The following is a 15,669-nucleotide window of genomic DNA, read 5'->3' on the forward strand; positions in this document are numbered from 1 at the left end:
AAGTCAGAAGTAATAAGAAGGCAATGATCCTGGTCTAGAAACTCCTGAGGGAACACTGAGGGTAGTGGAAGCTAATCGTGCTGTCTCACTGCTGATGTTGGCAAACCAAGTTAGGAAGCTGACTTTTCTGCTCAGCCAGTAAATGGGCTGGGCACTGCCTGGAAAAGATTCAGGGCATTTAAACTAGGGCTCCAGCTGGCAAGTGTGACAACTTAGCTCTGCATCGTCTAAGGTTCAAGCTCAGTGGTTTCACTGAGGACTGTGCTATGAACTCCAGCGGCTGTTCACAGGCAGTCAGGCATGCCTCAGACGGGTGGGCAGCTGGGTCAGCAGCTTCTGTAGCTGTCCCAGCCGAGCAGCTGCTTTGCTACCCTGCTCTCATCCAAGAAACCATCATGTTATCTCCACTTTGAAGTCTCACTGCCTCTTTTGGTATTTTGGTGTGAACCTTCTTTAAATCAGTTAGTGATGTTTCAAGCACAATAGGGCAGTGTCTCAAATATAGCTGTTTAATATCTGGTTGTTTCAGGAATCAAAATTTCCTCTGGCCATGTGGATGTTGTTTAAATTAGTATTATCCTGGCTACAGGAAAAAGAGCTGAAGGAGAATGAAAGTGTCATAAACTGTCAAGTCTAGTCTCCAGAAAAGAAAGTAAAAGTCTTTCAGTTCAGTGCCAGCTGCATTTATGACTGTACTTCAAAACTTTTGAAGCCAGAAGAGCCTGGTTAAGTATTAACATTAAGTATAGCAAAAAAAATAAGTGCTCTACATGTTTACTTTTGTTATAGTCTATGAGTGATGAATTTCTGTCTTGTCTACTCCTTTAAAAATATCTGAAACCATACTGATATGTCATATCAAGTGCCTGGTATGTTTCAACCCCATTTTTGCTTTCTTCAGTCAAACTGTTTTCATTTGGATAGCCGCCTTCTGTAAATTTGTTTAGCAAAGCAAAGACCTTATTTACTACAACACTAGATCCTAACTTTCAGCTCTTAAAGGAGCAATACATTATAAGTCCACTTATCACAGAATTTAAACAAGGCAATGGGAAGGCAGTTGTGTAAGGCATGAATAATTTATTGAAAAAGCTGCCACTGGCTATATTAATATATCTACATAGCTTATCAAAGCAAATAATTACCATCAATTACAACATTATTTGACAATTCTGCAGTTAATAGCCTACTCTTAAATAACTGCTGTTGCACAATGCCAAAGAAATTGCCATGCATTAATTGTCTCATCACCAGAACCTGTGATAGACAGCTCAGATGGTAATTTGGTTATTCTTCCCTAACAAAATAAGTTCTTTACTATGAAAACTATTCATTTTGGTCTTCTGAAAGAATGGTAACAGGGTACTTAAGAGTATCTTTAAAAATAATCCCTACAATAATTGACAGCTACTCTGAAGCATTGCCTTATTTGTGGAGCAGAGTTGCATGCCAGTTCACGGTCATGGCACGGGCTGATGGAGGATGGGGTGCTACAAAACCCCTGAGTCTCTTCTTGCTTGTACATATGAAGAGTGAAAAGATTCTGCTTTGCGTATCAGAAAATCTGCAAACTTTCCTATATATCTTCAAATAGTACTCCAAGGCTAAAATGTTTATCCGACAGAAGTAATGAGCTGTCCTGCAAGTAGTTATCAAGATCATCAAATTATGGTCTTTTCTGGGACAATTACAGATATGCATTTAAAAGATAAAGTAAGTACTGATTCTGCTATTGTTTACTTGTAGGGTTTATTTCTTGAGCAGAGCAGCAGAGTTCTGTGGAACCATCAGTAAAATTAAGTTTGACCTTATTTCTTACATAAATTGAAGGCGGAACAATGGTCAATGTAAAATGTTACATGCCAGTGAGCAGTAAATTAGCATTTTATTAAAAAAAATAGAGCATCTTCAGTGTTACTTCATGGTTAGTCTTGTATTTGCATTTACTAGGGAAATAGAGGACCAACCAAAGCATACTCAATTACTTTGTAAGCTGTTTGTTTGTGAATATATGGTATCTATGAGTGCAATTAATACCACAGTTTCATTTTTAGATATGACTCACATGGCAATGCATGGGCCAAAAAAAACAACACAGCCAACAACCAAAAAATGAATTTCTCACGGATAAAGTGGGGATTTTTATGAGTACAAATTAGTTTGCAAATACCTTCAGGCAGAAAAGGAAAGCGTGCCCTTTCAGGCTGGTTCATTTGTAACTCCATGTGTGCTGACATACCTCCCCAGAGAAAGCCTGTCCATTGAGTAGGTGCTCTGATCCCTGGCTGTCTTCGCTTCCAAAGTGTAACCGGATTTCCTCGAGGCGGTGGCTGTATGTCATCGGCCCTCCAGAGATGTTGACCAAATGCTCTTTGTCTAATCGTAGAGATACGTGTCTCCCTGTATTATACATTGTCCCGCTGACCTAAACAATATCAGGGGAAAAAAAAAAAGCATTTTGTCAATATCATTTGTAAATCCTTGAAACCTGTTACACGTACTTCAAGCTTTTGCACCTTACACACCTTCATTTAAATGTAGCAATGTCTCTCATTGTTGTGAGATGAAATACACAACCTGAGGATATACTTCAAGTTCTACTTTGAACCTTATACTGTATATTCAAATATTTTGCTAAATCTATGCGTACATGTTTTATCCAGGGGCATGTGGTTAACACAATGAATAGGATTATTATACTTCTAAATAAGTAGGCTTTTAGAATATTTTTTATGTGAGATCTGAATAATGACTTCATTACAAAATTTCTCCACTGAAAATGGGTACATTTCAGCTGGCATAAATTATTTAAGTATACTCGGAACAAATCTGAAATTTAACTCATTTTTTTCTTCTTTTAATATTTATAACAAAGTTATCCAAAAGTAAAGGTGCTACAAAAGCAGAGAGATAATTATTCATAAAATAGGGAGCCCTACTCTTCCTGGTGCTGCAGGTAAAAACTTTCATTGTCCTCCTCTGCAAGACCCTGTTATGAATGCTTTATGTTTGCAATTGACAGGTATTTTAGATATAGTAGAGCAGAATTAATTACAGTTTGATCATATGTCTCCAGTTCCTATTACACCTTAAGTAGCTGTAATGCTCTTTAAGATTCATCTTTATTTTTAAAAAGACTGAATGCTATGCTTCGTTTGAAAACTGATTTACAGTTGCTGTAATGAAGAAGAAAATGATTGTAGAAATGTTTAATATGGAATATATTTGTCATATTTCCCACTGCCGGGAAAGGTTCCTATAGTAAGAAGTTCCTTAACTTATGCCATTAGAAAGTGAAATACGCCAGCTTGGGTTAAAGTAGAATCGTGATTTAAGAACATTCTGCATGGATACAAATGGTACACTTGAATAACATTCATTTACTTTAAGAAGAGGAAGTGCAGCAATAATATGCTTTGTTGCATTTCAATTTAAAATTAAAGACATGACTATTATGTATTATATCCTGTACTACATCAGTGCTATAGTAATTAACATTGCTGCAGTGTCATTTTATCTGTAATACTAATTACGGAGTTTAAATGACGTGTTTTGTTGCACACTATGTTGTAAAAAGTTACACTGCACAGACTGTGCAATAGAATTAAATGGATGAGATTAAAACCGCTTTTGATTATCGTAGGTTTTTAAACTTTGATACAGATGTTCTATTTTTTGTTTATTCCAATTGAAAAATAAGGAGGGATTTTTTTTAATGAAAAGCAATAAACACAAATATTCCTATTCATTTCAAATAAAACACAATGATTTTGTTTGTAAATGCCCCGTAGTTTTCTGCTTGACTTTGCATGCATAATAATTAAATACCAAGTTTAGTTTAATAGGTGAAAGAAGGTCAGTTTATTGGATTCAGTTTCAGTACACTGCATATGAATGACATAAAATTGCTTATCATAAGTAAGAAATGTAATTTAAAAACAAATAGGGGGAAATGGTGTAAAGCCTCTTATTCACATTCGGAAACTCATGCTTCACTGAACACTCAGTTAAATTTAGAAACTGTGCAAAATATTCAGAATTCATTTTCTTACTTAAATTGCTACAAATCTCAAATTAGGTTACCATTATTTTCTCTCTCAAGGTAAAAGTGACCCAAATAACCTCTAATATGAATCAAATAACTCTCTGTAGAGCAGAGAGGGGAAACGATAAGAGACAAATGCACGAACAGGAGTAACATTTGTCTTTCTCATTTTCCCCCTCATAAAAATGCAGTGCTTGTAATGAGATTGTATTGACTCTTTTAAAACAGAATTTCCCTACATGAGTGCAGATAAAAAACACCAGTAATGAAATGAAGTATCCGACATGCCTCATTTCTGACCTGCAGGGAGGGACGGACACCTGAAGTCAAACTCTAAGAGCCTCCTGCATGGACATAGAAACTTGTCACCAGGAAGGACAAAATCTAAGATCTTCAATGTCAAAAATGCAAGGTTTTGCCCTTTTTTTTGAGCCTTTTCTGGCTTAAATGAAACACTGGCTTTCTGGTTGTGATTGTGTGCATGGGGTAGAGCAGCCACGTATACCAATCCAGATCCTGGATGCAATTGCACCGATGTGACCCTGCTCATTTTTTTTCTTGAGAGTGTCAAAGTCCCCCACCCTTACTAGTGACTTCTAATGGGCGTTTCTGTTGAGGGCGTTTGCTCACTGCAGGGAGAACAGAAGTGTCTTACATTTGCCATTTACTTCGAATACATACAGATAAAAGATGGAAATGTTAAGGAACTTTTTTTTTAATAAATAAATAAATCTGGAGACTTTCTGACCTGCAGTGTTTGTATAATAAGGCAGTGCCTGATTATGGGAAGCATTAACATCTTGCTGTGTGAAATTCTCTATTGCAGTTCAGGATATTGTCTGGTTTATATACAAGCTCAACGTCTTATGACCTTTAAAAGCGTACTTTTTAGTGTAACCACTTACAGTTGCAGGACATAGTATTGCTTAGTGCAATCACCAGCTTGCAAGCTCAGAGTCTACAAATGCATTACACTCAGTGGGAAGGTGTCATGCAAGAAAGTAAGAAGTTTGCCTTGCATTTTTTTCAGCAGAAAACATTCTATTGTGTTTTAACTATGCACACCTTTGATTGTGGCTGGAGAAGAAGTAGGTTCTGATCTTATTATTTGAAGCTCCTAATAAATAGGGCTTTTCTATATTTTATGGTACTGAGCCTTTAAAGTGATGGTACGTGGTCACTTTGGAACATCAAACTCAGCTGGTCTTGTGGGCAGCAAAGTTGCGTGTGGTCTTGTATCAGGCCTCAGGCACAGAAGTTGGCTCGGTGGTATTCTCTGTATTTTGTACATTTTCCTATAGGATATGCGGTAGGAAGACAGGAGTGTTCTCTGAGAAAGATCTTGACTCAGCCTGATACAGACAACAATACCTACTACTCCACAGAGCATAGAATTAAATTTTTATACCTTTCTGTGGATCAGGTAAAATGTTATAGGGTAGTTTAAAAGGGTAATATAAAAGATCTGTTAAGATCTGTGTAACTATTTCCTTAATTTGTCAAATTAATCTTTGGTGCTAAGACCTTTACAGTCATGGCCTTTGTGTTGCTTCTTGCTCTGCTAATAACATTTTTGTTTTACCTTGATGTTTGACTTAAATATATGTATTTAACTTTACTAAAAAATGTTATGTAATGATAATTACATAGCAAACAAGCTTAGGGAAAAAAAAAGCAGTATTTCCCCCTCCTCGTTTTCAAAAGGATTGATATTGACATTTACTTTATCCACCAGAAATAAGTGCACTAAAGAAAACATATATCAAAACATCAGTAAAAGTCTGCCTGAGAAAACAGCTGCATCCAACATTTTCAAAGTTAACGATCATACCACATTCTTAGTTGACCCAATTTTCCTCAAACATTGAGAAGTATTTCCAAACAGGTAATTTTACCTATGGCAAAATCCCCAAGTAGAACGGAGAATGTTGATGGGCTTTAGCCTTAATTGTGGAATATTTCAACTTTGGTAGGCTTTAATTAAATTATTAACATATTCCTGATGTAGTTATTTTCTATCTAATCTCATTCATTTTAATTCTTGCTTCACAGAGCTTTGTGCACATAATTCCCCAGCAGCATTATTCTCTCTCTCTATCTTGATGCAAGACAGGCACGTACCGCTAATATATTCCATACTACATTTCTAAGGAAGCTCTCAATACTTGTGCAGTACGTGTGTAACCTGCTAGTCCTACGATCACAAAGAAGTCCAGAGTCTGCTGCTTGAAAGGTGGAACACAAGTAAGATCAATAGAAGTGCTTAACTAATAAACACAAATTCTTTGATGCGTGTTTATCTTGGAACCGCACAGGTCTTTATGACCATTAGAAAAAAAATTAACTGAAACAATCTTTCCTAATGTTATTCTTCAACCCTGCACTTATGAAAACATTTTGTTGTGTCCTAGTTAACCATCTATCTTGCTCACTTACTGTTTTCTTCCAGAACTAGTCCTGAACTAAATAATTTTCAGAACTTCTTTCATGTCCTACATCTTTACATTTTAATCTATGATTAAACAGCCTTCAAAACCCTGTGCAGAAAAGGTGACAGAAAGAGAAGCCTGTTTGGGGGCGAACCATGCTAGGAGGGTAAGCAAGGAGTGCAAGAGGAAAAGTGAAGGAGTTGAGATGGATTCTTTGCCTTTTAGTCCCATGCTACAGCAGCAGCTGACTGTCACGTTTCTTCAGCAGGCTCTCTGCTTCCCAAGGGTCTTGACAAAATAGTGAAATAGTCTCTCGCTATTTTGGATTTATTCAGGTAACAGTGGTCTGAAGATCAGTTCCAAGAACATTTTTTAACTTGTATCAGTACCTGCCAGTGGAGCAGCACTGAATGTAAGGAAGCGAGAAAATCAATTGTGTATGGCTCCCTGCTATGGTGTCCTTGGATCTTATCTGTGGTATTAGACATTTCTTTCTTTGGGATGAAAATAGGTACAGTCAAAGGAGGCCTAGCGCTGGGTAGGGAAGCAAATCACCAAGTATTGAAGAGTGTTTTGAAGGTGTTGTAATACCCCAGTTTTATACCCTGCAATAGCCACATTTCTGTTGCCTGCCAACTGGCTTCTGTATTTTCCTCCTGAATGCTACAGTTTATGGAATACAACAGCAGCTCTGCAAGCTCGGGGGGGTGGGCTTTCTGCCCCTTTACCAGCACCTGAGCTGTTAATGCCACTTGCTTTGCCTTGACTTCACTTTCTGCCCTTCGGTGTCAATGTGGTGAGGGCAGCAGGTGACCCGGATCCTACCTAAGGGACACATCTTGTGCCAACAGGTTTCTGCTCATCTTGTGGCCCTAGGAGGCTCATGGAGGGACCAGGGCTCCATGAAGACATTAAAATAGTAATATTAATCTGTCCCTAGTATCTGCCATCTAGGGGTCTCAAAGTGCTTCACAAATGCATAAATAAATATGCAATTGTCTTCTGTCTCCCAGGTGTCAGTAAGCTTTAATACTAGACTGTACTGTTTTCTGCCTGGGGATTGTCCTTTTGGCAGGATTGTCCCCTCCAACACTTCTGGCTGTAGCTCAGGTCACCCGAGCTTGAGTTTCTAAGTACAGCAGCAAACTGATTAAATTTTTTTTTGAGTACTCCAAGCACTTTCATTTAATGATTGTTGTTGTTGTTGTTTGTAGTATCTTGACCAGACGCTTTCTGTGATACAAATATTGTTCCCATTGATTTGGATTGATTGTTCTGTAGTAAGCTGCTTGTATCTCTCTTGTGCAAAGCAGAGACTGCTTCAGGGTTGGAAAAGAGAGTTTCCATAGACTCCAGGGCATGTCTGTGATTTGAAATCTGACTTTAGGACTGTGACTGAGCATCACACCAAAGTAGGAGTTGAGATGTGCTAAGACACACTGCTTAGTTCTCTGCACCAGGATTACCTTCCCTTATTTCAAAGCAGCGCCTAGAGAAGAACATAACTTTTCTTAATGTTGTGCTTATGGCATCCAGTTAGTTTTAGAAGTAGTTTTATGCTGCTGTTGTGATTTTCTAGAAGTTGTTAACAGGGGACTTATGATGGAAAATAAAAGATATTTCAGTGATATTCTTCTAAGGTATTTAACAGTTGTTTAAAACAGTATAATTGTTTTTAAAGTCTTCTCTTAAAGAAGAAATTGATGTTAAATAGGAGACAACTGTTGTGCAGATTTTTTACAAACTGTCATGGAGAGCTCTGTCCTTGTTCTGCAGTATTTCTGTACGCATACGTAAGGATTGTATTTCTTTAACTGTTTGTAAGCAATTGCTTTCTACAGAACATTCAAGTGCATTTGATGTATCTTTGTACATTTGAATATTTATTCTTCATAATGCTTTTTCCCTGCCTGTATCTTAAGCTCAACATGTGCAACATTATGTAAGGAAACTGTGGAAACACTGCTCATATAACATCATTTCCAGAATTATTTCTGAATAATTCTGAATTATTTCTGAATTTTTATTCAGTATAATGAAGAACATACTTTCTCGGACTTTTAAATTATGATATTTTATATATTTGCATATAGATGTCTTGGGGCTTTAGACATATATTCAAAGTATTTCATGCTTATATTTTAAGGTAGATTCTAGCTGTGTTTCCTGCAACCTTTCCCTGCTACCAGCAGAGAGCACTGTTGACCCATACCATAGAGCTATCACCTCTATACCATTGGGACTTCCACGGCCAGGAAGAAAATTAAAACTAAAATCATTTGGTTGGTTGGTTGGTTTGGTTTGTGACACGGCTGTAATCCGTGCCTTCGGTTTCAGAAGTGGTAGTTTTGGCTGTGGGACAGAAGTGTGGAGTCTGTCGCATCGGTCAAGCAGCTTTCTTCTGGTCTACCCCCCTGTGTTTGGAGGCTGCAGTTTCTGCAGGTGGCTTGAAGGCCATCAGATAAGCGACGTATCCAGAGTGCTTTTTTTTTTCTGGAAAAAATACAATGTTGTGCTTGCAAAAAAAAAAAAAAAAAAAAAAAGGAAAAGAAAAGAAAGAAAAAGTTTTCTGGGTGGGAAGAAAATTAGAGATAAGGAAATCCCAGAGTTTAGATACAGTACCACGTACTGAGAGGGAGCTGCAGCGTCAGTGCTGAGCTTTGAAGAACAATAGGCATCATCATCAATATTTGATTAAAAAGGTCTGTATGAAGAAATGTAAAATGTAAGAGAGAAGGGTAAAGATTAAAATAATCTTTTCATCTTGCAAGTTGAAAAGTTTTAAAAAGGAAATGATGTTAATGAGTCCAATTAATCTATTTACCTGCTTAACGTAACGTGGCATGTTTCAGCATATGGCATGACACACTTTTTTTTAAAGCACCATTTTCAGTAAGAATCTCTGCCATTCACTGATCTTCAGTTTTGCATGTTTACTTGCGTTAAGTGTCTGATCTGTAAAAATCTTGGAGCAAACCTCATAAATTAAATATTCAGGCTTACTGGCTAATGAGCACAATATGTCAATTTTCAGTGATCAAAATAATGTGCTTCAATAATGTATACACCGTTCTGTAACGAAAATATAATTTTAATAGAGGACCGCAGGGTCATGGTTAGCCTGAGATAATTATATGCCACAGGATGTGAAGGAATGAAACTGCTCCTAGGACATTGGTAATACCCCACAGAGTGTATATGCCACATGCTGCCTTTTAGGGATAATAAAGTGTTTTATTGTATTTCTGCTACTACATTAATGCAAAGGTTTTACCTTGTTAGTAACCATGAAGGCTAAAGTAGATGCAGCAGAATGTATGGTGTCTAGCATTAATAATTGCTGTATGCGTGTTGATGTTTACTGCTCTCCCTTAATCTAAAATATTCCAACTATATTTAAACCATATGTAGCAGATGAATTAGATCCCAGAGCTTTCGCTAGATTTTAAAATGAAAATCGAATTCGTGAAATAGACGAGCAGAAAAACTGGCTTCTGTGACTGGACAGCTTCCACCATTGCTCGCTGAAGCCTCAGGGACCAGTAAGGCTTTTAAGTGTGGGATATATCTTGATTCTGAGAGCTTCCTGCACATTGGATCCATTATATGCTGTTTGGTGTGAAAAAATAAATCATTAAGAGTGTTTTGCTCTAAGAAAGCAGGCTGGATCTCAGGGTCCATCTTCTGCTCTGTAGTATCTTGAAACCTGCAGCCTGAATACTTGCAGGGAAACTGAAGCATGGAGAGGAATGTGTGAAAACAAGTTACCTTAAAAGACAGCGTAACCTCAGAAGGCTTCTTTGCATGCAGCAGAACTGTGCAGTATCAGTGTAAACAGCATGCGGTTACTCAGAAGGTAGGGTGAGAATAATCAGGTGTATCTTCAGCCAAGTAAAACAGTGAAGGGATTGTGTTGAGTTCGAGTTAAACGTGGTCATACGCAGAATGGGGCACAGCCTCCATCCTGAGATCACTGGCAGGGATTTTTAAATAAATACCTGGTAGTGCTTCAACAGCAGTCACAGATGTGTCTTTACTATGGTAGATTCTGGAGTGACTTTGGTTTATTAGCAGAGAACTTGGGTTTGTTGTGAAGTGTCGTGTGCGTGTGTCATGCTCTGGTGTTTAAAAAAAGATGTTTGGGGGCATTCTAAACCAGACACACACTGCATTTAACTAGACTCAGCAATTTCCAGCCCTGTGCTTCTATAGCCGCATTTTTACCACTGATGACAAGACTTATCCTTTGGTGTGACACAGTTACAAGCATTATATGGAAGAGAAAGAAGGAAAAATTACATTTGCATGCTCCTTTTTGTTCATTAACCTTATTTTAGAATTAGGCTAAGTCAATAAGTAATTGAGAGAGTAACTGGGGCTTAGAGAACCCATTACCTTAATTTAGTCTAGCAATCTGTAACAAGATTTTAGTTTGAAGAATCCGCATTAAAAACTGTGTTAGGAATAATTTTTGTCTCTGTTGAAAGGATGTCAGAGCTGCCTTTTTTAAACCTAAAGGCTTAAGAGCATTTTCAAACTGGTGAGAAATCCAGACAGATGAAAACTTCACCCTGTCCATTTTAAAGGGGGGCTTAAAATGTAAAATTGAGTATGTTAAAATCCCGAGGCTCTAATTAAGTCACTATTTAATGAGTGATATTGAGATGCACTGACTCCTGGTAGCTGCCTGGATTTCAGAGCTCTTTCTGCAGAGTGCTTTGGTTGAAATGCCAGCGGTTTTCCAATGGAATCCCGATCGGATGGAAATTTATAGCACCTGTATTGAAGTTAGTGGTTCACTTCCCTTATATTTTTCTTGAGTAAGGCAGACTTTAGATAATATCTCAGTTGATTGTGTATTGATAAATGTATCCAGACTTTCTAATATCTTTATTTTGCTTGTATTTTCTCTTCAGTGCTTCCTTTCCTAATAAAACTTTCAGAATTTCCCTGCTGAACAGATGAGGTATATCTACTTGATTGATTTAAATTCTTTTTGAAACTGTTGCTTTATATTCTACTTTACTATTTGCATGTAGCATTAAAAAGAAGGCTGCACTAAATTAGTCTGGGAAACGTTTTTCAAACTAAGTTGTAAATAACACTGTAGTAAAGTGTAGATTATTAATACACTCACTACTTTATTTACCTGCATCCATCCATCTATGCATACATATATATGCATTTCTCTCAAAGTATGTATTTGTATATATACATACATAGAAATAAAATCTTTCCTTTTTTTTTTTTTTACTAACTTCTGCGGATAGAAAGAGAAAGAAAAATGCCTGTCCTCACACCCAGGCCTGGATTAATGAGTTGGCAAAACCTTCTTGCTGTGGTGCATCCAGAGCATTAGCTTGCTGTCCAAATGACTGAGAAGCATACGGCTTTCTGAGCAGGGTAAAAGATGTGCATACAAAGTTCATCTGTTTTACACCGCAGTCAAAACATACCATTATTAAGTTTAATGATACAATTTTACAAGAGCCCGAAAACCCCATTTCTCTAATTCTTTTTGCTGCTAGGAAGCTCTACGTTTCTATGCCTCTTAAGTTTTCTATCTTCTAAAGTTTTTCATCTTCTAAAGTTTTTCATCTTCTAAATTAATGAAGTGGCCGCTGCTGCTTTTTGATATCCTCTGACCGCTTGTTCTGCTTTTTGCTGGGATAGAGCTCGTTTTGTTCCCAGTACTGGTGTGGTGCCGTGTTTGGGATTTAGGCTGAGAATCACACTGGTAGCACCCCGATGGCTCGGCTGCTGCTGAGCAGTGCTCACGCGGAGCCAAGGGCTTTGGGCTCCTCGTGCTGCCCTGCCAGCGAAGAGCCTGGGGGTGCCCCAGGAGCCGGGAGGGGACACAGGCGGGCCAGCTGACCCGGGCTGCTCAGGGGGATGTTCCCCACCACGGCCTCAGGGCTCAACCCTAAAATTGGGGGAGCTGATGGGGGGCTGCTGCCACTTGGGGATGGGCTGGGCGTCTGTCAGCATGTGCTGAGCAATGTCATTGTGCATCAGAGAAGCGTGGTAATGCTTCACTGAAACTGGAAATCAGTGGAGATGAAAAGAAGAATCTATACAGCTCAACGTTTTAGCCAGGAAATGGATAAAAGTATTACTAGCTTTTTTAGCAGAAGTGTAACAAGTTTTTGAGAGCAGTGTATTTCACAAGTTGCTTCCCAAATCACTGCCAAGGAAAAAATGCATAATTATTGCAAAATAACTTCCTGGGCCCTGTATCTCTGGAGGTAAACTAGTATTTAGATAACTTGAAATTTGACCTCAATAAAATTCATTATGTGTAAAGGCAAATCCTTTGTGACATGCAAAAATCATGAGCTATTCTGCCTAGTAGCATAGTTTGCTGTTTTTTTAGTTTTATTTTTTTTTTTTGAACAGAAGGGAGCTGTTTTGTTCTAGTTCTTTAAAGAACCTTTAAAGAAGGTGAATAACTTAGCTTTTCCAGTAACAAATATTACTGTTTCTGTTTAACAGAGGACTGTTTTACTTTACTCATTTTATCTGCCTCCAAAGCATTTGTGTAGCTTTTTATGTTGAGAATAGAGGAGCTGCAGTAGAGGTAGAAATAAAAACAGGCAAATCTTATCCTGAACTTACTTTTGTTTTCCCAACAATGCAAGTTGAAAAAAAAATAATTAAAAATTGGATCTCCCTAATGCTGATAGCTATCAATTCTAGCTTAGCTAGAAGAATCTCCTCTGTGTTTCAGCATGCCTCTAATTCAAATGTATCTGAATTCAATGTGCAAGTTGGATGGAAGATAGGGAAGGTTGGTCTGCAGCATGAACTGGAGCTGCAGGCTGAATGGCAGCACGGGGACAGCCCTCACCTCCTTTGGTGGTTCCAGACCTGTGGCTACATGGTTATTCATCATCATTCTAGCAGGTGTAGATGTGAAATTCTTCCACTCAGAAAGCTTCCTAAGGCTTCACTTATGAGCACTATTCTGCTAAAAGTTGCTCAAGAGATTTTGTGTTAATTGTCCCCCCATTCCACATTACCTGCTGTGCTTTTAGATTGCATGGCTAGGGGGAAAGAGCTGGTTGTTTGATATTCTAATCTTCTGTACATCTCTACATGTAGTGGAGTCATGAAAATTAGCATTTTTACAAGTGATCAAAATGACACAATGTACAGAATTCCAAGAATCAATTTTTTACTCTTATATCATTCCCAAACATGTCCTATTTTATGCAGTGAACGATGCTCTTCCACTAGCTCAAATATAAAGAAATGATGAGACGCTACTCTGAAAAAGGCTATTAGAAAAGCAATTTTTGCATCATGCTAATTTACCATCGGTTTCCCTCTGTTTTGCTTTGTCACTGTGCTTACCAAAATACAGATTTTTCTTGCTTTGCAAAGGAGTCCATGGGGAAAAGACGAAAAGGGCTGATGGGATAAAGTTAGCTAGGAATCAGCATAGAACTGAATGCTTTTCCAGTAGGGGTACAATTAAGCCTAGGTAGGGTCTTAGCTTTCCAGACATAAAAGGCAAGTTCATTTTTAAGGAATGTTTTATCATATATAGTCTAAAGAGTTTCAAGAATGTTTAATCTGTTGAAACAAGTTCATTTTTATTATCTTCCCAGGAAGAATTTTTTAAAATAGTGGCTTGTTGTCAGTAACGAATCAGCATTCCATTTATTAGCAATTGCTTTTCCCCTTATTTCTTACACCTTTTTCCTTCTCTACAGCGTGCAAACCACAGGCTGAAAAAGCTCCCATATGGTGCTGAAGTGGTATCTTCCCCACCTCTGGGTGTTTGCACACACACTGGTGTGTTCACACTCCTATTCCTGATGAGTTACAGCCGAGAAGTTGAAAGGTACCAAACATTTTATTTACAATGTAAAGACAACCTTGCTCTCTTTATCCTAGACGAAGACACGTTTTAGAGTTCACTCTCATAGGTTTGTTCTCCTTGCCTGCAGAAAAGGAAAGTAGTTTGTGTGCTTATGTTCTTATGAATTAGATAGAACTTAGGTAGAAGTTGGACTGGAGCTTTCAAAAAAGAAGTCTTCCAGATCAGAATAAGTATTTCTTACAAGGCATTACTGAGAATTTTAGCACATTTGGTATTTCTAACAATTTGATATGCGCTTAGATTCTGAATAATGGGTCTGCCCACGAGCAACTGAAATTTGTGAGGAGTACCAGTTTTTAATATATAATTGGTGACTGATATTGTCTAAAGTAAAGATAGGAAATACTGGTCTACACTTACAGAAAAATATCCACTCCCTGATGTAATTGAAAGATTTGTAAGTCTAACGTGGCTTATGTCTTATTATTTTCACACCAACTATTTGTAAGTCTAGATGATGCCTAATAAACAACTCCTTTAATCATCTTTAAAATGACAAACCTGTTGATAAATTGAATTTTCTCCAACAAGATATTGCTATATTGATTTTAGTACTCCATTTTTAATAAGCAGAGACTGTTCAGAATTGCTTGCTATGACAGTCTTGAAAGTAGGGCATCAACTGACTTGGCAAATGGCTGAATTTATTGGGGAAGTTTTTGCTAGAACTCTAATCCATTATCCTTTTATTGTTGACATTAATTTGCAATAAGGACACTGGGCCAAATCTGCTGCAAATAAAAAATAGACAAGTATGTCTACCTAAAAGTTTCTGCGGTACATTTGCTCTTTTCAGGAATAAATAACATATCCTTCTAACCATGCCTGAAGTCACCAAATTAAATTCTGTATATAGGCAGCCTTCCTGCCCACTCCCATCCCTAAGTATGGGCAGATCACTCACTGAGCAAAGGGCTGCGCCTGCTTAATGCGGCTGCTTTGGTTAGCGTGAGCAGCAGGTATGCAGGAGTTTCTAGACCCTAGCGCTAGAGGTAACGTAAGACAGCAATGCTGAAAAAAGGTGATGCTTTTTTTCATAACTTGGAGGTGAACCACCATGGTAAGGGAAGGAAGATGCTATTTTCCTTAATTGCAAAGTTTCCAACAACTGATTATTTTCATTTGTAGCAGAATAACTTCAGTGTCTTCACCATATAAAAGGCAGGTACATTCTTACCTCTGGCCTAGATTATTTTGCTAGATGGTACACAAAATACTTTTAAGATAATGTTACGGCTAACCATATAACTCAGAAAAGGTGATGGAAACCCAGTGGCTGGGTCAACATGTAACATTTAAAATATTGCTTG

At 37.8% G+C, this 15,669-nt stretch overlaps 1 protein-coding gene across 6 annotated transcripts in view; it reads right to left on the minus strand.

Annotated features, from left to right (window-relative positions):
* CA10 (carbonic anhydrase 10) overlaps nt 1-15,669 on the minus strand; it is a 202,178-nt gene that overhangs the window by 42,311 nt on the left and 144,198 nt on the right. For all 6 annotated transcript variants that reach the window (XM_050714394.1, XM_035558913.2, XM_035558909.2 and 3 more), the window contains one exon: nt 2,240-2,425. In XM_050714394.1, the coding sequence (XP_050570351.1) occupies nt 2,240-2,425 (186 nt within the window). The remainder of the gene's footprint in view (nt 1-2,239; nt 2,426-15,669) is intronic.

This window comes from Cygnus atratus, chromosome 18, assembly GCF_013377495.2.
Source record: "Cygnus atratus isolate AKBS03 ecotype Queensland, Australia chromosome 18, CAtr_DNAZoo_HiC_assembly, whole genome shotgun sequence".
Lineage (NCBI taxonomy): Eukaryota > Metazoa > Chordata > Aves > Anseriformes > Anatidae > Cygnus > Cygnus atratus.